The 26,887-nt window shown below is 36.9% G+C and overlaps 2 protein-coding genes across 3 annotated transcripts in view; one reads left to right on the top strand and one right to left on the bottom strand.

Annotated features, from left to right (window-relative positions):
• Positions 1 to 522: 522 nt before the first annotated feature.
• The window catches only part of LOC127512278 (L-asparaginase 1-like), a 172,063-nt gene continuing 145,698 nt past the window's right edge, over positions 523 to 26,887 (bottom strand). Inside the window, exons 14-15 of one of the 2 annotated variants that reach the window (XM_051893054.1) lie at positions 1,984 to 2,044; positions 1,260 to 1,290 (exon numbers count right to left, since the gene is read on the bottom strand). In XM_051893054.1, coding sequence (XP_051749014.1) covers positions 1,267 to 1,290; positions 1,984 to 2,044 — 85 coding nt within the window. In that variant the 3' untranslated portion in view covers positions 1,260 to 1,266. Of the gene's footprint in view, positions 870 to 1,259; positions 1,291 to 1,983; positions 2,045 to 26,887 lie in introns of those variants that run through there. The other variant, XM_051893053.1, reaches the window with a different exon arrangement.
• Positions 17,676 to 26,887, top strand: part of LOC127512277 (60 kDa lysophospholipase-like) — a 29,759-nt gene continuing 20,547 nt past the window's right edge. The window contains exons 1-2 of the mRNA XM_051893051.1: positions 17,676 to 18,038; positions 23,862 to 23,985. Coding sequence (XP_051749011.1) covers positions 17,891 to 18,038; positions 23,862 to 23,985 — 272 coding nt within the window. The 5' untranslated portion in view covers positions 17,676 to 17,890. The remainder of the gene's footprint in view (positions 18,039 to 23,861; positions 23,986 to 26,887) is intronic.

The following is a 26,887-nucleotide window of genomic DNA, read 5'->3' as shown; positions in this document are numbered from 1 at the left end:
TTTTTTTTTTTTCTCAGATTTCTTTTATAATTTGTTTCCTACCATAAAAAAGTGCTTCAGGAAATGGGAAAGGTAATGCATTTCTTGTTGCTTTTATTTATTGATTACATGTAGTAAAATATTTGATTAAAAACATTTTTCATTGTGTTCATGTTTGTTCAGTGTGTGTTTTCTTGAGAAGATCCAGACTCTCCACCTGCAGACAAGTTTTGCCAGGTGGTCTCGGACCTTGTGGACATGAATCTCTATGTTTTGGATGGCAAAGATCCTTCTGCTCTTAATGAATCCATCAGAAAAACGCTGACTGGTAAATCTTTTATTAAAGTGTGCTAGAAATTATGTATTTCTTGGGGTTCCATTTTTTAAAATCTATTTTTGAAGAGACACAAACAAACATTGAACATTTCCACTGTTATTGCCCAACAAATATATTTAATATTGATGCCAATGAAAATGAGGCTGTTAGGGACAGACGTACAATCTGTTCAGTGGTTATGCTGTCAGATTTTCAGAGTGCATGTTTTCTTGAGATTTTGTATATTGACACTGATCTAAGAAGAATACCTTTTATTTTGTGAAATACTATTTCAATTCAAATAGGCCCTATTTCACATCATAACTGTGTTTAAAATGTATTACATTTACCGTTTCTTCAACAAAATTGAAACATGAAAAATATTATACAATTACGAACTTTTAAAATAGCATCATATGACCCCTTTAAGAGTATAATTGTCTAAGTAAGGAAAATCTACTGTACGTCTGCTTAAAATAAGAAAGCGGATGTATGATAAGGGCAGGAAGTGACAGCTAGCAGGACAGCCTCCTCGAGATCTTGGAGAAGCAGTAAACTTGATAAACTCGCCATTCTAGAGAACAAACAGAAAGAGAATGTGAGCATTACATGAGTTCTGCGCTTCAACTGCAACAAGTTATGCAATGTTAAATATGCAAAAAAAAAGGCTTTAAACTATTAATACATTAAAAAAACAAATTAATTTAAAAGTATATTGAAGTCTTTGAGGAGTTGCACAACATGACACTTTACATGAAATGTTGCATTTAATTGTTGTAATTTATTATTTTTGAATACAATATACACACACACACACACACACTATATATATATATATATATATATATATATATATATATATATACTAATATATATATATATATATATATATATATATATATATATTTATATTAGTTTTTGTTTCCTACCTGAGTTTGACACTGAGCCGCCTGTTGCAAGAACTCAACAGTCTACTCACCTCCAGTGGCACTTGCCTAAATGTGATAGAAGCCCATTAATAAAAGTTTACAGCATGGGTGTCCAATCCTTCTCCTTGAGGGCCACTGTCTCACAAAGTTTAGCTCCAACCCTAATCAAGCACACCTGAACCAGCTAATCAAGAGCTTTGTTCGAAATCGACCCCAACACCCTTAAATAGGGCACTGTTTGAGGGGACGGCCATTTGTAGTGGTGTCCGAAACCACAGTGGATGTTAGAGTGCACTTATTCAATCCCATAATGCACCGCAATAACAAGTGTACAACCGATGTACACTCAACCACCAGAGAATACCAGTAATGCACTGTGAGGGTCATGCCGAATGAATTCCCGCGTCTTCCTTCTGGTGCAGTCAGTGTCCGAATTCGCTCACTCGTTTTTATTCACTCCTTCAAGTAGACTAGTAAACAAGTAATGTAGTGAATAGTGAATGAGGATAAAGCTCAGCTAGGCAAGTTGGAGCTAAACTCTGCAGGACAGTGGCCCTACAGGACTGACTTTGGACACCTCTGGTTTACAGGAAGCATCTTTAAAATATATTGCCATTTTTGCTTTGACAATGCAGAACTAAGCCAATGCAACACTGGATGTATCTTTATTCAAATAGTTATAAAAATAAAATGTCACTGAAGGCATCAAATGTTTGGTTATAATTCTGTATTACACACAGATCTCCATCATTAACTCACCACTTCAACCCCAGCTAGCTGCAAAATCTCCAATCCTTCCAAGTCGCCACTCTCCGCAAGACTCCTGAGCATTCATCAAACTTAACACATCAGGAAGTTCATAAACTGAAGACAAACAGTTCTGGTATGTACACAAAACTGTACAGAAATTCTCAATTGAACCCCCCCCCCCCCCCTATTTGTGACTGCACTTCTGTTGAACTTTAATGTGCCATTTAAAAAACAAAACAAAAAAAACTTATTTATATTACTTAATGGAAGAATTGTAATGAAATAAATCAGTACTACAGAAAAGTACTACTACTGCTGCTACTACTACTAATAATAAAACTGATATGTGTGTCATTTATCAAATTACTGTGTCCACAAGTTTATAAAAGCATTAAGAGCAGGATTGATTGAGAAGAAATGTGTGTATGTAAATGAGACCTGCACAACTTCATTCCAGCATCAACCATTTCATCCTGGGAAAAATGAGCTCCAGTCTTCCTCAGCAACTTCACAACATCCTTGTGCCTACAGACATAGAAAAATGACATATACAGCCACATGTGTTTAATTGACTTTGCCAGGTGTACTGGTGCTCATCAACGACAGCTGTCACAGTTGCTAGGCCATCCCATTTAACAATGCTCATTTCGACCTTCGTGGACTTCGAAGTAGAGTTGTCAAAAGTACCGACTTCAGTACCAATCAGTACTGAAATTTTAAAAATGTGATGCTTTGAGCACTGTTGAGTGAATTCGTAAACACCTCTGATCGGTGCGCTCATCGGATATGTCTGTGATTGGCTACAATGAGCAACGGGATTTAACAGGAGTGTTCTAAAGCAGATGGAAGTGTTTGAATCTGAAAGCGTTTTGAAAGCAGGAGCATTTAAAAGCAGGTGTCTATCAATGGACCGGTCTGCGATAGATGCCTGCTTTCAAGCGCTCCTGTGTGTATCTGTGTAAGCGTTCGGTGAAGAGCGTCATTGATGACTATTTACAACGCCAATCACAGCCAATCACAGACATCCGATGAGCGTATGAACACAATGGCCAATCAGAGGTGTTTACGAATCCACTCAACAGTGCTCAAAGCATCACATTTTTAAAATATCGGTACCGACTAGGTACCGAAGTCATTACTTTTCAAAACTCTGCTTCGAAGGTGTGGCCTTTGAACTTTATGCTCCTCTAAGGATGCAGTCTCTGAATTGGGACACAGCTACTGTTTTGGAATGAGGGTGAGTAAATTCTATGCTAACTATAAATGATTATATGTTGACTTGCATCAGAGCAGACTTTTGACTAGGGATGCACAATATATCAGCCACCATATCGGTATCGGCCGACATATGTTAATTTTTAATGTTATCATTATCGCCCAATAAGAAAATTTGGCCAATAAATAATGGATTATTTATTGGCCAAATCAGATGCACATCAGATGCACACTGTTCAGTATGATGGTTTTGAATTACTTGAAATATGACTGAAGTACAACATGCAGCACAAGTTTGTCATATTGGCTACATAAAATTATAATGAGAACATTATAATTGGGTGCTTGGGACATGGCTTTTAATGGTGAGATTTTGTTTTTGTAATCAGGCTCTCAAAAATTATATAAAAATTTGGATGTAGGTTTATTGGAAAATTTTATGAGTTGGGGGGGGTGGGGGGGGGGGTGATTTATCCTATATGTAAGCATATAGGATAAATCACTATTCAGGATTTACCCTATTATACTTTATCGACACGAATTGGTAGGTGAAACAACAAACAGCCACCCACAAATAGTCTATAAACAAAACATCAGGCTGTCTTTGAGTTCACATGATCACATGAAAAAAAGTTTTCGTCAGGCTACAGAAGAATACCATAATTGATTAATTACCAGGAAATTGACGCTACAGAACTGGATGTGACGACTGTTATAAAGGCATGACAACGTCAACGATTGTTTGTTTGTTGGAAGCGCATCATAGATCAGTATGAATAAATATAGATCAATATTGTAGTAGACAATATTACAGACAAGAGATAGCAAGACAGTTAACAGTCATTAACAATACATTAACGAGTGCACTCATTCAGTCCCACAATGCACCGCAATAACAAGTGTCCAACTGATGAATGCTTAACGACTAGAGGATACCCATAAAGCACTGAAAGAGTCACAGGGTGAATGAATTCCCGCGTCTCATCAGAAGATGCTGCCGCAGCCGAATCATCCATTCATTACAAAGGGCTCATCCAGAGCGTACAGCGTAATATAATACAGGTATAAATTTCTTTTTAAATGATTATTTAATTGTTTAATTAAGGTTTCCACATAGTTTCCAATACAGAGTTCAAGATAAATCCTTTAATCTTATAACTGGAGCTGCTAGTTTGCTTCAAATGCTTATCAAACAAGAAGCACTTGAAAGAGTGGCCCTTCCAATGCACTCAGTGTCCGAATTCACTCACTCGTTTTCATTTACTCCATCAAGTGAACTATGTTTAGTGGGCCAATGTAGGGAATAGTGAATGAGGATATTGGGAATTTGGGATAAAGCCTAGGCCTCTGGTGTCACTAAATTCCAGTTGGAGTAAGGTGTTAGCAAACCAGGAGTCCAATCAATAAAATGAGAATCAAGGTGTCGCCATTTCAAAATTGGCAAGTTTCAGTTCGTCTTCTTGGTCGCGGTAACATTAAATAGACGTATCTATGGAAGGACACCACGAAGGAAGCCATTGCTCTCCAAACAAAACACTGCAGCATACTTAAAGTTTGCCAAAGACCACCTTCACACTCCACAACTCCAAAACAAATGATAGAACATTTTGGAAAGAACATGCAGCTTTATGTATGCCATACAAAGAAAACAGCATACTAACATGATCCATAACATGATCCACAATTATGGTGGAGGGAGCATCATGATTTGGGACTGCTTTGCTGCCTCTGGACCGCTTGCCATTGTGGAGGGGAAAATGAATTCCCAAGATTATTAGGATATTCTACAGGATAATCTCATGGAGGCTATCCACAAGCTGAAGCTCAGAAGAAGCTGGGTGATGCAGCAGGATATTGACTCTAAACATTGTTTTAAAATCTACTAAATAAAGACTTTGGAGACATAAAATCCATCTTTTGGAGTGGCCCAGTCCAGACCTTAACCCAAAAGAGAATCTGTGGAATGACCTCAAGAGAGCCATTCACACCAGACATCCTAAGAACATGGGTGAGCCGAAACAGTTCTGTAAGGAAGAATTGTCCAAAATTACTCCTGAAAATTGTGCAGGTCTAATTCACAGCTACAGGAAGCACTTGCTTGAGGTTATTGCTGCCAAAGGTGGTTCAACCAGTTATTATAAGCACGGTTTCACTTACTTTTCCCACCATTACTTTGTATGTTTAAAGGTGCAGTAAGCAATTTCTGAGAAATGCTGTTGATATTTGAAACCACCAAAAACAAACACGCCGCTATCTTGATAGCTCCACCCCCGAATTCACTATCATGCTCTGCAGCACAGGCACCTCACCCATCATGAGTATACACACCCCTTACTGCTGATTGGCTACGAGTGTGTTTTGATGATCCACTTTCAACAGCGTTTCTCAGAAATCACTTACTGCACCTTTAATGGGTGTGTTCAATAAATACATGAAAGATCATGATTGCTTGTGTTTTATCAGCTTAAAAATAGTGTGTTTGTTGGTATTTGCGACTTTAGTGAAGATCAGGGGCCGTATTCACAAAACATCTTAAGGCTAAAAGCAGCGTCTAACTTGCCGATTTAGGAGAAACTCTTAAAAATAATGGGCGTGTCAGTCCTAATTTTAGGACTCCTAAATGTTTGCTTTAAGAGTATTTCACAAAGCATTTTAGCGCTAAAACTAGCTCCTAAATCTGTGAAACGTCAGGAGTAGTCAAGAGGACTCCTAAATCACTAAGACCAAATCACAAGCAATCCTAATCCCCCTAATCCCCGTTGCTGCCAATTCACCTCAGCAATCTGCCCAAAGACACTGGCCGTAGTGACAGAGTCTTGGGTGCTGAACATTTTCTTCATAACTGCAATAAACTGCAGAAAATAATAATAATAATAATAAAAATAAATAAATAATAATAATAATAATAATAATTAGAGATTGACCGATATATCGATTTACCGATATTTTCCCTGATATTTAAGCATTTTACCATAACAATTTACCAATAAACGCCGCCATATTGTGGGTGTTTTGAAAATTGCACGCAGGATCGCCATTACAGCACATCTGAGGGGAGACAAGATAACGTCGTGCACGTCTGCTGCTTTGCTGCTTTCCAGCCCAAAACATCACCCGCTAGCTCCTTGCTGACGTCGCAGTCTTGTTGGAACGTGGTAGCCGTTCACCAACCATGCAGAAATCCATCCATTTAGACCATCCATTGTAGTACGGCATTAGTCAGTGAATAAAATTATTTAAAAATGAGTCTTCATGTATTTCTAAACCCACTGTAAATGTTTCTCTTTGTGAGCTTGGTTTGGAGTGGCTGAAATGCATCTTTACGCACAACTGCCAGCCTGCATGAAGAGCTTCTTGAGACTCCAGAGACACCAGCAGCTTCAAATACCTGTTTGCTGCTCAACATTGGCTTTTTTATAGCTGCCCTTTTAATACAATTAATTTTTTTGACAGGAACTTTCTTTAATAAGCCTTTATCTGAACTAGTTCTGCTGTGCTCTAAATCACTCACAAATCTTATGATAATTTGATCATCTCCATTCAGTTTTCACACAATATTAGTTGTTTTCATGCCTTTTGCACAACATTGCACCATTTCATGCTTTTCATCTTCAGAAAGATCTTTCTTCCTCCCCATATTGCATGAGAACTGTGACTTTCTTAATAATGTGGAACAACCTGTAAGTAGGGTTCCATAGACCTGGCAAATTATTTTTTCTGAGATTGATACCAGTTATCTAAAAAGACATGGATAAATAAACAAACAAACATTTTCTTAGAAAAACTAAAATCTGAATGTTTATTGTACTGAAATCTTACTGATATGTCACTTGCATAATAATTTGGAATGCGGTGTATATAACCATTAATTCGCGAATAAACATCCAAGTAAACGCAACTCTCTGGAAATTAATTATTTATTATCTCTGCGAGCGGTCGCAGTTTAAGAATAGTTCTGTGTAAATGCATAGATAAACAGCGCTTTGTCAGCAGATTATTCATAATCTAGAATGACAAAAACATTATTAATAATTCTGCTATAACATACCAGTTGAGAAATGCAATAAGATACGATGTTTTGTTTGTTATATTCCAATATTCCAGAGAATATTATTCAGTTATTTAACATTATCCAGCTAATTATTCTTCACTCTTTAGCCCATTAAACAGCTTATAAATCTACTAAAACTGTAGTTTAAAATGAAGTAATACATTTCTGCAAAGTTGATATGACTCCTGTCTTTAATTTATTTTCTTCATTTGAAAACATTAGACATTGTACATTTATTTTGCTTATTGTTAACATTAGTGTTGCTGCTGATGCTTTTTATAAATAAAATTATTTTTGTAATATGAAGATTAAAATTAACATGAAAGACTACTAATTTTCAACAAAAACAGTTTAGTAACAGTGCACTTTTTTAAATTTTTTTTGCACTTTCATACCCCTCTATTTATTGGTGTATAAATAAGATTTGTTTTGTTTTGTATGCAAGGAGGGAGTGATCGTTATAAATAAAATGGTTTGTTCAGTTCAGTGGTGTTGTAATTGTGTCAAAAACAGAAGTATAACAGTAAATAAATATCGGTTCTGCATATCGGTTATCGGGCACATAAACACACAAATTACCGGTATCGGTTATAAAAAATCAATATCAGTCGATCAATAATAATAATAATAAGCGTATTTGGCGTGCTGTATATCGTTTAAAGCCCTTTGAAGCTGCACTGAAACTGTCATTTTGACCTTCAACTGTTTGGGGCCAGTTGAAGTCCACTATAAGGAGAATAATCCTGGAATGTTTTCATCAAAAACCTTAATTTCTTTTTGACTGAAGAAAGAAATATATAAACATCTTGGATGACATAGAGGTGAGTAAATTATCAGGAAAATTTTATTTGAAAGTGTACTAATCCTTTAATAAAGAAATACTACCTATTTTGAAGGCTATATTATTTTATTTATAATTCATTATATATACACACACACACACACACACTTTACGAACACACATATACACGTTTTAAATTGATGCTGTAAAACGTCTTGGTTACATATGTGACACTCGTTCCCTGAAGGAGGGAACAGAGACGTACAGTTCCTGTGCCACCGCTGAGTTCGGGCTACATGCTCGTCTCCTCAGCGAAAGATCACATTTATACCCACTCACGGGGGCGGTGCGTGTGATGCAAAGCTCGCACGCCAATGTCCATTGGCTCGTTTAGTTACACTCAAAGGTGATAGGGCTCTCATGCGATATCCCAATTCGTTGGTTCACTTCTGACGTATGTCGAACGTGACCGACTGAAAGGGAACGTGTTTTTTTCCTGGTTTCTCTTACAACTTTACATTCACTGTGCTCTACTGTAGAAGGATAAACTTACAGAGTGAAGAAGAATTTTCTTCCTCAGCCACCATCTGTTTTCTGCCGTAACACCGGGGAGATCCCAAGGGGGGTCACAGAGAGAACTTTTGCCTTTTGTTCCTCTGAGAAGTTGCTGTTTTCTTCCAACTGTGCAAAACAGAGCTCAATCAAAACAGAGCCTTACCATGCAATAACAGATATTTACATACATTTCACAAGACAAAACAATTTAATTGTTCTATGCAGGTTTACATACCATGTATTTAAACAAAACAGTCTTAAGAAAATATGTTGACTCGTTGAAAACAAATGACTACTGGCAACCTAGTGTGATATCTGAACCTACTGACTCAATTGTCCTGAGTGGCAAAGCTGGATCAAACATCATGTGGTTGAAGACTCAAACAAGCAGAACATGTAAGACAATGAGATAGAGTAGCCTAGCTAATTGTGAAAAAAAAAAAATCCTTGAACAGATTCACTGCCCAAAGATTCATACCCAGCTATCACGCAAGGCTACAAACAATTACTGATGCTTGAGGACAAACAATGTTATGAAAGTCAAGTCAAGTCATCATTTATATAGCGCTTTTCTCAATTCAGATTGTTTACTGATGAAACAATGGCATATAAACTTAAGAACTGGTTCATCTGTGTAAATTCAGGTACTACTTTGCCCGGGCATGGTTCGGAGAGATCACACTAGTCAAACGAACCGGGCTTTTGGGGTCAAACGCGCTCGGGCATGATTCAGAGTGCCTAGTGTGAGTACATCCTTAATTGCTTTGCCAAGATATAATAAATGTTTTATGATCCCTCTTTTTTAAAAAAAAAACAAAAAACAAAAAAACATCCTGCATAATCTGCAAGGGATTTGTATGTACACTAAAGATAAAAACTATAAGATATTTATAAATTAGGGGGGAAAAAAAACATCAACAGACCAACTGTAAAACTTCCCGGACATCCTGGTCCACACAGTCCGATTCTGTTATTGTTGCGGTCTCTGGTTCTCCCCCGAATAACACATGCATAATTGCAGGGCTCAGTCCAGCAAAATGTGGGCCTCGGTTCAAAAAACAGTGCGCAATAATGCGTACAGCCACAATAAAAAAAAAATTGCTTTCCAAAAGCGCCTTAGAGGTGGAAGGAATGAGATGGTCCTGCTCTCCCTCAAAGAGCAAAGTTTTCACTCCTGAGAAGAAAAAGTAGGTAACACTTTACAGTAAGCTAATATTAATTAATTACATTGATTAACTTGAACTAATAATCAACTATTTATACAGCATTTCTTAATCTTTAATTTCAACATTTACTAATACATTATTGAAATCAAAAATTGCATTTGTTAATATTAATACATTGTGTGAAATACTTAGTAATATTTTCATTAACTCATGTTAAATGCACAATATGTAATTTTCCGCTACTAACCGATTCAAAACAATAAACTCAGACTGACGATGCAGTGCATGAGTGTGGAATCATGGGACTTGTCGTTGTGCCAATGGAGCTAATAATGTTTATTGTTAGTGTTGTCAAGGTACCAAAATTCCAGTAGTCGGTACCAATAGCCTACCAGTAAAATTGTACGGTTCTCAATACCAATTTCGGTACCACAGGAAAATCTGTTGGAACTATTTTACTATTTTATTGAACTAGCCTATATTTAAAAAACATATTAAATATGATGGTTATCATACATATAAATATTTGGAGGGTGTGTGTTTATGTTTGTGTGTGTATATATATACCTCAATGAAATAAATTCTGAAATATAAAAAATAAAAATAAACAAATGCTCAAACATCCATTTTGAAACAGGCGTGCATGTTTATTTGAGCTATTCCTTCAGTGAAACGACACACTACAGCCTGTAAAACTAAGAAATAAATATCGGTAAATAATGGTAACCTAAATAATAAGAAAGTGAAGTACTATTCTAAAAAACATTAGTTTTTTATTTCCATGCAAAGATGCATCATATAGCCTACCGCTCTGCTCTTTGAGAGGGATGAGGGACACGAGCAGAAAAGAGACCATTTCTCTTTAATAATATCTTCATGTTATCTCCTGATGTTACAAGCAACTGACACTTGTTGTAAAAGGTCTGAAGAGCGAGTTTTATCTTCAGCAGGGGCAAGACATTCAGGCTATATTTGATTTAGCGCTGCCAGAGAAAGCGAAACTAAAAATCACTGGCGTGTGTGAAACGCGCTATACAAATAAACTTGACGCGCCTTATAAAGTCTAATAACAAGCGCAAACTGTGTTAAATAGAAATTGACATGCCAGCAAAAAGGTTTCTGTCCTATAGTGTTTTTTCTACTTCACCACAGTAAAGAATGCGAATATATTAGGCCTAAAAGCGAACAAAAGGAAGAAACGTTTATAATACCCTGCGTGAGTGAAGATTTTAGAAAAGCCTTACACTGTAATATTTATCTGTTTTTTACTCTTTTGGTTTAGAAGCTATGTTCACAAATGCCACGGCTTTTTAGGTCAGGTAGAATCTGCAATCTCTGATCCACTTTGTTTGTTGGCTTCCATGGCTGCAACACACGTTGTTTTCCATGAACTGGCAATCTGGGTTGTTGTAATGCTGTTGGCTAAATTGGCAGTGGGCGGGATCACACAGACTAAACCAAAAACCTTACTGACAAGAACACACATTTTGAAATAGAATAACTGTATGTATCATTGTTTTTCAGACAAACAAGCATTTCATCCAAAAGTAAAAAAGTAAATGCAGACTTATATTCTCCATATTCAGATTTCTCTGCAGTGGGCGAATGTAAATAATATGAATTACCAGGAGAACAGGATCTTTCAGGTATGTAACAGTGTAACCCTGATTAGGGCATGGGATTAAGGACAGATGACGATTACGAGTAGTTCCTGATATCTTAAGTAACTCAAAACCACCTGCATCTCTCAGCTTTGGGTAAGAAGAGAGAATGAACTCCATGAACTCTGATGAACTGTCTTGATTGCCTGTAAAGACAAGTCAGCTTAGTTTTATAATTGTTTTTCACATTACACTCAGGTAATGATCTATGTCTAAATCACATATCCCAGCAGTGACCAGTTTTTAAATACATTTTGTCAGAAGACAAACCTCGAAAGACTAGGCGCTTGTCCCCCACCCCCAATCTTTGGAGTTGGTCTTTGCCAACCCTACTTGGCACAGTACTTGTATCTTTCCGTCCAAGGCAACAAAATGTGTGTGTGTAAGTGTGAAGTGAATGTGTGTTTCTTGCAGGTCGCCTTGTCCTGCTTTGGTTATTACACTGCAAATAACCTAGTAAACTCAGCTGGTAAGGGGGAGAAAAAAAAATTGAATAAGACAACATTTCCCAACATTCTAAACCAACAGATCACCAGCTGTTTAAACTGTAATAATATATAAAAAAATACTTGTAAGGCTAGATTAGAGAACATTTTAAACCATTCGAAAAATCTACTGACAAATCTAATAGTATAAAAATAGTAATTTAAAAAATAATAATAATACTAATACTAATACAGATGTTAAGTTTACCAGATCACTTCAACAGTCTACTGACCTACTACTGGCAAAGTTAACTGGGATACATAATAATAATAAAGCCTAGTCACTGCAGTGCAACAAGTCTAAACTTTTAATGTACATTTAAGCAATTGTTACTGTTATTAGTTCAGCTAACAGGCAACAATGTTATTACTATGTTACAGGGTCATTGAACCCGTTTAAATGATAAATATATTACTTAAATGCCAGTTAAAGGGTCATATCACCCAAAAATGAAAATTCTGTCATTAAAGGATTAGTTCACTTTGAAATGAAAATTACCCCAAGCTTTACTCACCCTCAAGCCATCCTAGGTGTATATGACTTTCTTCTTTCAGATGAACATAATCGTAGAAATATTAATAAATATCCTGACGCATCCGAGCTTTATCATGGCAGTGAAGGGGTTCAACGAGTATGAGCTGAAGAAAGCGCCTCCATCCGCATCCATCCATCATAAAAATATCCATATTTAAAACAAGTTATGAAGTAAAATATCGAGCTTCCACCAGACCGCCTTCCGTATTCAACATACGAAGAAAGTGTAAAACTCTTGCAGTTCACAAAGCTTACCCTACGTCCTACGCCTTCCCTATTCAGCTTACGTAAAAAGTGTAACTGACGCGATGCCAGCTTACACTTTCTTTGTAACTTGAATACGGAAGGCGGTCTGGCAGAATCTATATATTTTACTTCATAACTTGTTTAAATATGGATTTTTTTTTTTTTACACAAACGCATCTCTTCACTTCAGAAGGCCTTTATTAACCCTCTGGAGCCATGTGGAGTGATGGATGGGTGGATGTGGATGAAAGCATTTTCTTCAGCTCATACTCATTGATCCCCTTCACTGCCATTACAAAGCTTGGATGCGTCAGGATATTTATTAATATTTCTCAGATTGTGTTCATCAGAAACAAGAAAGTCATATACACCTAGGATGGCTTGAGGATGAGTAAAGCTTGGGCTAATTTTCATTTGAAAGTGAACTAATCTTTTAATTACTCACCCTTGTGTCGTTCCACACCCCTAAGACCTTCGTTCATCTTCGGAACACAAATTAAGATAATAATAATAATAATTATAATAATAATAATAATAATTATAATATAATAATAATAATAATAATAATGATTAAAAACTTATGTAGCCTATATACTAGCCTATATATTTTTTACTGTTTTTGGCAGTCGTTACAGAAAATTTTAATAATAAATAATTTTATTTGATCTTTGAAGTAGATTATTAAATAGAGATACCTTCGATATTTGATCTCTATGATGATACTTGGTTACAATGACACTAATAATTCCTAGTTTCTATTTATTGATATTCTGAAAAGAATGACGAGATACAAACCTGTAAATATTCAATCGACTTTTCTGAAATTCAAAACAAAATATTAATGCATTCGTAATTTCCATTTCTGAATAGTTGCTATGGTCATGCAGGTTTGTGCATTAAACTCATGGCCACGAGAAATAGCCTATCAACAATTAGACTCAAAACAATTTACTTTCACTGTTGTTAGTTTCACTTAAACCACCCTTGTTCACATTACTTAAAAAACTCATGTAACTATATGAACTTAATTTGACTGCGTTGTTTCTACTAAAAATGAGTTTTGTCAGCTTTACTTAATAAGTGTTTGTTCAGTCAACTTAACATTGCTGAGTGAAATGCACAAATTAATGTTGACATAACTGGGCAGTGGATCCATAGTTCCCAGCATGCTTTGCAAGAGACTGCATTAGGAGAGTAAATTTAGGGATTAAAGTGTTATTTTATGTTTTTCAGTAAAGGGAAAGATGTTATGTTATGTTGTACATTTAGAGGAGTTTCTGTAATGTTTTTGAATTTTGTTACTATTATGCAGAAGAGTGGTGCCTGTGTTTAGGCTGTGCGCACTCATATAGCTTGTTTAGGATGGAATTCCTGCTCTCAATTCAATTGCGTTTGTTCAGTGAGTTATTTTTTGAGTGCATTTTGTAGAGCAAATAGTTCATTTAATGAGGTAAATGAAGTAAATAAACATGTTCACCTTAAATAATAAACATAACATTATTAAGTAAACTGCACATATTAATATTATGTAACAGTGACAAATTCAAATGATTTGTATTTACTCCAAGAAATTTTGTCAGCTTTCCTTGAATATCTTTTGTTCATACAACTAAATTGTTATTTGTAATCCAACAATTCATTTTTTTGAGTGTATGTTGTTCCCCCGAACATGACCTCTCTCTGCCCCCTTTTTGAATATTGGTCATGTATTTTTTTTTTAAATAACGCATTAGGCCTAAATAGAAACAGAAACAAATCTACAGCTGAACCGCTGCAACACGTTGTGTTGTTTTTGAATCAGCGTATTTGAAGGAATCAAACGAATGGACTGAACTCACTCGTGAAGACAGTGACATGCCGCCACCTGCTGTCTGTTTTAGTTTCATATTAAACGTATCATTTCATTGATTCCATCATGTCATATTTCTGTCTTCAAAATGTAAAACATTTAGGTATCTCATAACATGTTTATGCACTTCTCTTCTGTATTGATGGCTCTGATAAAGCTCTGATTACATTTTACTGGTAACTGCCCTACAGCCTTGTCATCTAACTGAATTTATCGACTGGAATTAGCGTGGCATTAGCGTTTGTCACATGTTGGCATGTAAAAGTAGGAAATATGAATGTGAAGTGAATTTTTGGTCTCGTTTCAAATGCATTGATCAATATGCTTGTGTCGACTTCACTGTAGCCTACGCTGTAAAACCTAACAGTTGTTCTAACTAACCCTTTTTAGTAAACTTTACTTAATGTCCGAGAATTTGTTGAACTTACTTAAAACAATTTAGTAATTATGCTTTGTTACTCAGAAAACCCAAGTAAAAATTACTTGACTGGTTTGAGTACCACTTCGTCAAGCAAAAAAAAAAAAAAAAAAAAAAGAAAGAAAAAAGGGCAGGGCAACAGGTTTTTAAGGCGGGGCAATTCTTATAGACTTTTCACTCATTTTCTCCACTTCTGCAGTTATCTTTCTTTAGTTGCATAAATTATCGATACAACTAAAACGTTTGGGATAACGTCACGTAAGTACTGATAAAAATGAATCATTGAGGCTGTAAGTGTAACATAAAAAAATTCATTATTTTTTTACAAATAAATATTTGTTTGTTAATTTACTTGGATAACTTGAGTAGCTCACTTAATTTGGATTTGTAGCAAAAACATATTTTGTATAGATATATATCGCACGTCTTATCTTGAGTAATCTAGACAAGGCTTTGTAGACATGTGCATTTCCAACATACTATTTAGCCTACTTAAAATATTTAGGCTACTGCTGGATTTGGCTGATGCAACGAACCCTTTTCACATAGTGACGACATATTTTTTTTTTTTTTTTTTACAATGCAACATAAATCTAGCAATTTTTCTCATATTTCATATTTTAGGGTAATTTTTTAACAGCGTTTTCAACAACAGCCGTGACCGTAGTTGTTTCACGCCGCACCGCAACAGCTTGAAGCGGTCCATCCATAGACATCTATAGCGGTGCAACGCATCAATGCGAACTTTACAAATCCTGACTGCTGTTGGAAGCTTCGCAACTGTGCATTACCTCAGGTATACAGGGCATCCGTTTACTGTCTCATCGCGCTGCACCGCATCGTAATAGTTCACTGATTGTAATGGTGTCTTGCTTTTGACGCGTCGCAATTTGCTACTCGCATTTTGCTGTAATCTTGTCTTTGTTTATTTCATTGTTTGGAAAGTCATGGATTTTTTTTTTAGTTTTGCTACTGAAATGGAAGCACTCACTTAAAACGAGGATGTTTGCTGCTTGTTCAATATTACATTTAAATGAACATTTACTTAATTTTATAATCTACTTATTGGGGTTCTAGTTCCCAGAATGCTTTGCATGGGATTTAATTCGAAGAGAAAATGTTGAATTTGTTTATTTTCATGTGTTTTTAAGCAAGATAAACAAGTAAAAGTCTTGTTGTTTAATGTTCTATTAAGGTGGGATTTAGAAAAGTTTTTTTTGTCATGTTGGGAGTTTTGGGAGTTACCGTCGTGGTGACAAATGGAGCCTGACGTAAGCTTGACGACAGGTTAATGTAACGCGTCATATGAATTACTCTACTTAATGAGAAGTTGTTAATGTTAAAACTGTAATGCGGTTTGCATGTATAGCAAACTGTTTATTACATATTAAAAAAGTTATGTTTATATATGATGATTTGTGGTCTGTTTACTGGAGTTATATGGGTGTAAACTCAGTTGATTTATGTTTATTAGTTATTTTTATGAGGAAAATTGAGTAGAAATTACTTAAGGGTGCATGTTGAAGACGTGTAAAAGCCAGTTGGTCAAACACAAATTAGATGAGTTCAAAATACTTAGAAGTCTGATGCAAACTCAATTTTTTTGAGTAAAACGAAGGCAATATTTTTTAAAGTAGCAAACTGCCGTGTTTTGCATGCGCATGCAAAACACAACAATGGTAACAGTTAATTTTTTTTTTTTTAATTAATAAGACCATTACAATTTTGTTTGCTGTTGTTGTTGGGGTAATACTGACACAAGACAGCAAATAAAATTTTAAAATAAAGCCACAAACAGTAAAACAAAGCGTTTACTTTATTTGTGCCGCAATGCACTCTGGGAGTACTTAGATCACAGATAGAATTAAGTTGACAAAACTTAAATGGTTTAAGTAAGATCAACTTAATAAAATTAAGTAAAGCTTACTTAATTGAATTAAGGCAACAAGTTTGAATTAAGTAAACTGAACAAATTTGTTTTTACGGTATATTGTGTATTGTGTACACAAGCCCATTCATTCAAATGATTAATAATGGGAAATAACAAACGCTTCCATTTCAGAGTCCCTGTTATCAGATCTGTTTGCCAGCCCAGGACATTTTATAGCTAAATCCAGACCAGATGATATTATACGGCCATGTCTGGAATAAAGAGTAGCCTATCCATGTCACACAGTACAGTTAGGGTGATATTACTTAACACGTGATATAAGATTTTGGTCATACACCTATCCAAGTCATTCATCACAGACAGTATCAACGTCAGTAGGCTACACTTCTTGTATTTCGGGCACACCACAAGGTGTCACTGTGGCCTCAACGCTTCGCTCTCGCCTACTCTGAGCTCGATTGCTATGTCTGAGGTAAACCACGCCCTCCTCATTACCATACGGACAAAGAAATGTAAAAATACATAAATGTAAAAATAAAGAAATGTAGAAATACATAAATGTAAAAAAAAAAAAAAAAAAAAGAAATGTATAAATGAATGAATGTGGAAATAAATAAAAATCGAAATTAATAAATGTATAAATAAAAGAAAAAATAAATAAATGTGGAAAAAAATAAATAGGCTATTATAAATATTTTTTGCTTTCCTATGTTTATTTATTTTTGCTTTTTTACATTTCTTTGTATATTTATTTATGTATTTATTTATTTTTAATTTTGGCAGACTTGGAATTCCATAGTTAACGTGCTGTACAACGGGGACAGCTACAGTCATTGACAGACCATCAAAAACCGGGACTGTCCCCGGAAAACGGGGACGTCTGTTCACCCTAATATATATAAGCTACACATATGGAGACTTCTTTGTGCTTTATTTTCATATTTGAACAATTGAGACTTTTGAGGGCGGTCTTAGAGATTTTCAGAGGGAGGTGTTTGCCACCACCATATAAGTAAGTCCGATATGGCAGAATGGAAACACACCGGCTTCATCTTCAACAAGCATGTCTTCGCTGGGTCAAGCTCTTTCTCGAAGCAGGTTAAGTCGACCTGATGCGATTCGGGCGCTGAAATCTCCGCTCTACGAGTTGGAGGTGAGTGTCCTGGTCATATACACCGGCGGAACCATTGGAATGAAGGATTCTGGAGGAGGTAAACACTTTCAGCAGCGCTCACACACCTGTCTGCATGAGAGTTTATATACGAATAATATTGTGCACTACGCAGTATTATGTTGTGTAATTATGTTGTATAAGACGTTTATGGGATTATTTGTTTGCTGATCTCATATATATATATATATATATATATATATAAAAACTGATTAAGAGGGGGCAGTTTAAATGGTCGGTGTAAATATTAATGCATGGGTCTTTGGAAAGTAATATATTTAGGATGAACCTAGAATGTATTAATGCCACTATATGTGATACATTTCAAACCAGTTGACATCAGTAAATAAATGATGCTCGGCATTTCTAGATCTAATTTTCTGAGCATGCCATGACTTAACTAACCTGTACCAAGATTATTTTTAATATAACTAAAATATATTATTTATTTACTTATTTATTTTCAGAATATTTTTGAACATATTATATATCTTACAATAAATGCCACTTGATTATGCACAAATGTGCTTTTATGTTTACATAAGTATTCTTTGGGATAGTCTGTGTTGGATTATTTGCTTATTTTTGAGATTTTCATTAACCTTTTATATTAAGCTATACATTAATTTGGTGGATGATTTGGTAACTTCATCTTTAAATTGCCATTGTCTAATGATTTTAATGATTATTGATGACAACATTTTTGTTTTATTTATTCATTTTTTTATAAAATGTGGATGTAGGCTACACTGTAAAAGAAAACAGCAGCAGTGGTGCCAGAAAATGTCTGTTTAAAAACAGAAAAACACTGTCAAAAAAAAAAAAAAAAAAAAAACATAGATAAACTGAATATATATAATATATAAAATACACTATATAAAATACAATAATTTCTTATCCTATAATAACTGTTAGTATAATCCTACATAAAATCACCAACAACAAATGGTAATGAGAAAGTCATATGATGACTCAAAGCACATCACAAGCTTTTCCAAAGTGTGTACATTAATAGAAGGTGCACAGTGTCATTCACACAAACACTAAACACCATCATGGTAACACACATGACATTAAAAAATAAACTAGTATTTATATGTTGTTAGAATTGTCAAGTTATTTCATTTGAATCCAATGAAAAGGATTATTTCTTAACATAAAACTGAACTGCAAACACTGAATGTGTAACAGGGAAATAATCAAAACATAATTTTATGTCTATGGAAGCAGCAAAAATAATCCGTTCCATTAGACGACGCATTATATTAACATCAGGTACGTATTATGTAAGCAACTGTAAAGTTTACTCTGTTCTTCTCCCAGTTCACCAGACACTTACATTCATGTATTTCGAAAGAAGCGGATGAATTCACGTTTCAGATCCGAGTCTCTGAACTGCGGCATAAACAAACATGGCGGCGCCCATCGCGCATAGGCTACAGCTCAACTAACGCGATCATTATAAAGGTGTTCAAACAACAAAACACATTCACTTACACATATTTGACAATCGGAAGATCAGCTATTTCATGACATACAAGTTTGTGAATATTTTAAATAAAAAAAGAAAAAATTACATAAAAGCAATCCATCAGTCATCCAGTGCTGTTGTTGCTGCAGTGTCACGTGACAAGCAGTGACGTGTTGCCATGGAAATAATAAAATAATTACTGTTTTTCCTTGATTTTACGGTAAGCAGGGGCACCCGTAAATTACTGTTTTTCTAAAGTCTATTGCCATAAATTAATTTACAATTGATTACTGTTAAATTACCATTCACCCTGTTTTACACCTTACATCTTACACCTTTAACCCCACAACAAAATCCTCAGTTACCATTTTTATGATCAGTGTTTGCTTTAGTTGGGCTTTTAACCCTTAACTTTTAACATTAGTTTTTGTTTGGCTGCTGTGTCTGTGTGTTTTTGAGACACATTTGTTGTAGCAAAAGCTCAAGGAGAAATGTGTTCAGGTTATGTTCTGATACATAACCATGTTGTAAAGCATGATTCACTGATTTCATTGAATGTTTAGCAAAAGTGTTTAATTAATACACCTTAAATTTATCTTGCTACCACCACTGTGATTCTACAGCAAAAAAATAAAAAAGCAGTCTTTAAACAACCAGTTATGAAAGGCTTTTAAACACATTCACAAAAATAAAAACTTTGAACTACTGTGCTGTTTAGACACACACAGACATCAAGAATCAGAATATGAATCTCAACGATGGTGACAATCGACAAAATAGATAAACAGATTAGCTCTGAATATCACAAAACAAGCTACTAAAACGTCATAACAAAAACAACAGCAAAAAACAAAAGCAAATAGTAAGATTTAAGAGAAAATAACAGGACAACTCAGCGGCATAATTTATTCATGCTGCAATGCATGCTGGGAGTCATGAATGAGTCTTGTATTATGCTGGTACCCAGCATGGCTTGTCACCATTGTTGAGATTCATGCTGATTCTTGATGTCTGTGTGTGCCTGAATGTTACAGATGTTCAAAATATTTTAAGTACAAGCTGTTTTTAAAATGTTTCATATTATCTGATTGTCATGATACTGATGTACGTCATGCTGTAGAATCACAGGAATATCAAAATATAAAACATCACCCATATAATTACAGATTAGAAAGAGATATCAGTGTACCAGGCCATTAGATGACTGTGACTGTTAATAAACAGCCAATGTCATCTGATCACATTTTTTTTGTGCTTTTTTGCTATAACACATGTACCTTAAACACACAGTTACAACAGACAAGGAAAAACTAATGTTGAAAAGTCAAGGGTCAAGAGCCCAACCAAAGAAAGCACTGACTACCACAATGGTAACATAAAATAAAACATCAATATCTAAACCTCTGTTAAATCTTAATGAGAACTTCTGTAGATGTTTGACAAAAATAAAGTCAGTCTGGTTAATAATAAGTGAAGCTGGTAATGCTGTTTGTGGAGTTGTTAATCAGATTTTGAAACTTTTCATGTATTATTTCCTCTTCAGTTGATTTCATCCAAGGCTGTGGCTGAAGTCAGCTGCAGTTCTTGGGCAAATTCCAAAAGGCATTTTTGCACCCTTCAAGGGCACTTTGGGAAGGGAACGCCATTTGAGGAGTGTTCCAAACGAAAGTGAGCAACGGGTGGGTGGTATATACTCGAGGTATGCTGGTTCCAAAAACGCGTTCGGGAATAAGTTCAGCCAGCCCAGAGTATGTTCCCGGTTAACACACACGACATTCTCAACCGAGCGACGAATCGATTATTCACCATGGAAACAGACGCTAAGAAAAAGCGTGCCATTCTACTTCCTTCTTCTTCTTTTCTTTAATGGCGATTTACATAACCTACTTGCTACTACAGAGCAGGTTATGTTCAGAGAGCAAGTTGCTATGGCTACTTACATACCCTGAAAGTTACCCCTGTTTTGGTATCTGCTTACTCTTAAACATACCCAGGTATGTCACATAACCTGCTTTCTGGAATACCCCCCAGAGCAATTCAAATTGTTGTTTTTTTTGGTGATATATTTCACACATTTTTGTCATGTTAGACCTATGTTTAAATAAGTAAGAAATGTGTTAGGTAATGCAGGGTCCAAAAGATGAGACAGCAAGTTTTGAAGTTGAGAGCAGTGAAATACACTCTCACACACAGATAATAACACATATATTAAAACTTTTTATATATGTAGCCTATCTTTATTTGCAACAGTTATGATAACAGCAATAATAAGAAATTTCAGTTGTAAGAACAGCTAATCACCTGATGGTATTGTCATGGGAACATCCCAGGTGAAGATAATGAGGAAATTCCATTGTCTGTCATTGCTCACTTCGCCAAGTGCATTCCAAATAGCTACATAATGGCACAAAAGTGCCCTGCTCACTCCAAAGTCCCCGCTTCAAGGGCTCTGCCCTTCAAAGAGAGTAGGGCACAGGGATGCTCACTTCAGTTTGGAATTTGCTCCTTGTGCTTCTTCTCTTCCCTTCACTGATTCTGCTTGTTAACAGCAGGTGTTCATCAGTGTAATTCACTGTCTCAAGTGGACTTTATTAGTAAACTAATGTAGGGAATAGTGAATGAGGGTATAGGGTGTGATTTGGGACACAGCCTCTGAGTGTCGACTGTGAGTGCTGCTAATTCAAGTTATACTGCTGTAGGCTACTTTCTCGAAAACAACAAATATTACCCAGAATGCATTGTGTTGTACGGTATATTACTGTTTATTTCAATTACAACAAATATCTGTAAAACAACAGGTATTTTATTGTATAATGACAGACCATTACCTGTAAAATTACATTTATTTTTAACAGTGTAGAAGGATGTATATCAATGAGCATGTTTATATGCACACCAGTACCAGTAACTCGTAAAATATCAGCTTATTGAAATAATCTGTTGTCCGGGTTTACATGCAAACTAATAACCCAACAACACTTGCAGTAAAAGGTTTACTGAATTTATATGACTTTTTTATTAAATCAGGTTTTTTATCCCTGTAATGACGTCAAAAACTCTGACACCGAGTATTTAATTTATGTGGATTGAGATGTTAAATAAAGCATTAAAAACCGAAAAAGCTGCACAAGATGAGAACACTTTTATAGGCCTACTTTTTTGGGGGGTGAAGAAATAGTCTTAGTTTGCGATATATTTCCTCCTCCCTTAATTCAAAACGCTCGCTCTGTCTGTATCTCGCTCGTTCCTGTCACATATCTCACATGCGCACTTCAATAAACCGAAAGAAAGCACTTTAATGTGTTTAGCCTACATGCTGGGCAAAATCGGCGAAAGGGGCAAAAATCTAGCTGTGATGATCGGTTTATGCTGTTTATGACCTTACTCTGATAAAGCAAAACGGGTTAACACATTTACATGATCACGTGCAATGTCGGCTTATTAAGCATTATCGGGTTATGAATGAATATTAAAAACAGGAATGGATTACACAGCTGAAACTCTGAATAATGCACATATTGTGACTTGATTATGTAAAGTAATAAATGGGAATGGGAAGAGTGCTTGAAGAGGATGCTGATCTTGTTTTATGACTTAATTAGGAAATTCTATGAATAGAATGATCAAATATTTGCCTGCTGTAAACAGTTCATCTTTTGCAACGCTATCTCATGACCAGTTCTTCTGTATTTTACGAGGTGGCTAATCGTTCGAGTTCGTACGACCTCACTCGTACGAATTCATACGATTTGTCTAAACCCCAGTGACTGGTAGGTTTAAGGGTGGGGTTAGGGATAGGTCATTTGTACAAATTCATACGAATTTGGCAAAACAATGTACGAATTTGTACGAGTGAGGTCGTACAATTTCGTACGAATTAGCCTTTTCCGACAGTGGGTTTTAGTACCATTTCCTGCCCAATAGTCTAGGCTACTGCTTAAATCCGCTGTTTTTAAGCCTAATACATTTTTTTTTTACTTGGGAATATAATATAATATAATAATACAGTCTGATTAAACCCACAAACCTTAATTTTGTATGAAGGAAGACCTTTGACTGTCTTTATGTAGGCCTACTTTGTGTACAGTTTTATTTATTTATTTATTTATTTATTTATTAATTATATTATATTGACTGGCAAAATGTGATTATGTAAACCGTTTTTTCAACTCCCAGCATAAATAATATATAATTAGGAAAACTAAATATTTTTTTTATTCTACACTGTAAAAGGGAATGTTGATCAAAATATGGTCTTTTTGGCTTCGTTGCTGTGCTGAATTCTGGTCAACAGAACCCGAGGGATGCAAACATGAAAATCCATAAGTTTGTATGGTGGTGTGCATATATATTTGGTGCAACTTTTTACAGGCTTTTCTTCTATATTTGCAGGTCTGAAACCAGAACCAAATGCTCTTTATTATTTTCTTCGCACACTCCCTATTCTGCATGATGAGCAGTACGCGGAAGATACAAAACTGTATGAGCGCTATCCGGAGTTCACGCTGGTGCTGCCGTAAGTTTCCACGCAGATGCACACACATATGCGATCAAATCAGAAGTTTTCCTATTTATAGATCTAGACAATATTGGAATTGATCTATTTGTAAAAATAAAATAAAAATAAAAACGGTTTGAATTGTTGGTTTCTAATTTTATTACAGTTTTCATGGAATAGTTCTCCCAAAAATGAAAGTTCTGTCATTACTTGCCCTCATTTTTTTACGTGCTGTTTTATAATATAAATCTAAAAATTTATTAAAAATGAAAATAAAGTAAAGAAATTATTGAAATTGTATTATATAGCCCATGGAGGATGGTGTTTCTTTCATTTTTACACATCTGAGAATATTACAGACAGTAAAAATGTATAGTATTTTGACAGGAAGTCCACTCGTTCAGCTGATCCTCTGTTTCATGCTGGTAGCATAATGTTTGCCCATGCGGGATCGGATGTAGCATGGGCGTAGAATACACGGGGGATGGGGGGGACTTTTAATAAAACGTGGCCTAATCTTGGCCACCCCGCTCACAACTGCTGTTTCTGTCTACTTTTTTTGTTGACAAGAATTGCGTTTATTTAAATGCAGAACCATCTCTTTAAGACCACAAAAAACGGGAGACTTTTCAGACGCGCACTCCAACTTCGCCTCAGCACCAGGCGCAAGTCAAACGCACGCGGAAATGATACAGGTGCCGAATGAGCTTCAGCAGAACAACAGTGAACGGCAAACATTATATATAGCTTACATAAATGTTTCTGAACTAGTGGGTTGCGAGACCGTGCACTTTTCAATCACGCGCAAATATAGCGCTGTATATTACGCACTATAAATGAACCGCAAGAGAAACTACAAGCATGCAATGTCGTAGTCCTGACGTCCATTAAGTCATGAAATAACCAAAAAAGGTGATTAAAGCTGCGTTAAAACTGTGCATGCATGTATGTAGGCCTATATATTCTGCTATGTGAGATCACAATATAAGGCACAAACTGATATGTAATTTTTTAATGCATAAATACATGAGGGAACTGTGCATGTCACGATCCCAGTTCTGTGTCTTTTGTTTTTGTATGGACCTATGTTGAAGTGCCTTCTCTGTTATCATTGTTTCCATGTTCTTTTCCTGTTTGATTTCTGTCTCCCCCTGCGGTCATTAGTTGTTATAGTTAGCATCATTGAACACACCTGCAGTTGATTAGCTACTCATTGTTCTGTGTATTTAAGACCTTGGTTTTCAGTTATGTTTTGTTAGTCGTTGTATGCTGTTGGTGGAGCATGTTTGTATTTTGGGTTTAATGGTCCTGTTTATTCATGTCGAGTTTTGTTATTAAATGTGCGTGCAAGTGGATTCTCTCTCTGCCTCGTCTCTTAGTATTGTTACAGAACGACTAACCAACTATGAATCCAGCCGCACAGATCATGCGCCTTCGTCAGGGGAAATGGACAATTGAGGAATATACCATGGATTTTATTGAACTGGCACACTTAACTTCAATGGACATGGTATGTCTTATGATTTTTTTTCGTGGTGGTCTTTCTGAGCCGCTCAACTCGGTTATGCCATTACATGACCCAAATTGGACTCTGGAACATTATATCAATTTGGCATTACAAATAAGCGGCTCACAATGTTGTGGAGGAGGAATGTGACATCCACTCTACTCGCTACACCAAAGTCTCCAATTGTCACAGCAACCACCTCAAAGTCTCATCCCAAGATGGCCACCATTCCAGAGCCTCGTCACGTCTCAGCAGATCTTCCGGAGCCTCATCACGTCTCAGCAGATCTTCCAGAGCCCTCAGCCGAGATGGCTGCCACGCCTGAGCCCTCAGCCGAGATGGCTGCCACGCCTGAGCCCTCAGCCGAGATGGCTGCCACGCCTGAGCCCTCAGCCGAGATGGCTGCCACGCCTGAGCCCTCAGCCGAGATGGCTGCCACGCCTGAGCCCTCAGCCGAGATGGCTGCCACGCCTGAGCCCTCAGCCGAGATGGCTGCCACGCCTGAGCCCTCAGCCGAGATGGCTGCCACGCCTGAGCCCTCAGCCGAGATGGCTGCCACGCCTGAGCCCTCAGCCGAGATGGCTGCCACGCCTGAGCCCTCAGCCGAGATGGCTGCCACGCCTGAGCCCTCAGCCGAGATGGCTGCCACGCCTGAGCCCTCAGCCGAGATGGCTGCCACGCCTGAGCCCTCAGCCGAGATGGCTGCCACGCCTGAGCCCTCAGCCGAGATGGCTGCCACGCCTGAGCCCTCAGCCGAGATGGCTGCCACGCCTGAGCCCTCAGCCGAGATGGCTGCCACGCCTGAGCCCTCAGCCGAGATGGCTGCCACGCCTGAGCCCTCAGAGATTGCAGCACTGGCCATTATAGCCACAGCCATTGGGAGTGTTTGGGCTGTGCACTGTGCTACAGTTGAAGAGTTCGCTCCAGAGCCCGCTCCAGTCCTTGAATCCGCTCCAGAGCCCGCTCCAGTCCATGAATCCGCTCTTGAGACAGCTCCAGTCCAGGTCATCTGCTCCGCCGTGGAGATCATCAGCCCCGATTGCACTGTGGTGGTCTTCTGCTCCGCCGTGGAGGTCTTCAGCCCCGATTGCACTGCTGTGGTGGTCTTCTGCTCCACCGTGGAGGTCTTCAGCCCCGACTGCACTACTGTGGTGGTCTTCTGCTCCGCCGTGGAGGTCTTCAGCCTTGACTGCACTACTGTGGTGGTCATCTGCTTCGCCGTGGGGGTCTTCAAGCCCGTTTGCAAGGCCCACTGCCCAGCCTGCTGGTCAACCGCTCTGCTCCAGTCTCTTCTGCTCCACGGGCCTAGTCCTCCATCCCGCCCCCAGGTCCGCCTCCGCTCCACCTCCGCTGGACATCTGGTTTTTAGGAGCGTCTGGAAGCCACTCCTTTGAGTGGGGGCTATGTCAAAAT

Source organism: Ctenopharyngodon idella, chromosome 5 (assembly GCF_019924925.1).
Source record: "Ctenopharyngodon idella isolate HZGC_01 chromosome 5, HZGC01, whole genome shotgun sequence".
NCBI classification, from domain to species: domain Eukaryota; kingdom Metazoa; phylum Chordata; class Actinopteri; order Cypriniformes; family Xenocyprididae; genus Ctenopharyngodon; species Ctenopharyngodon idella.
Note: the sequence above shows the minus strand (reverse complement) of the source record. Positions and strands in the feature narration are given on the sequence as shown.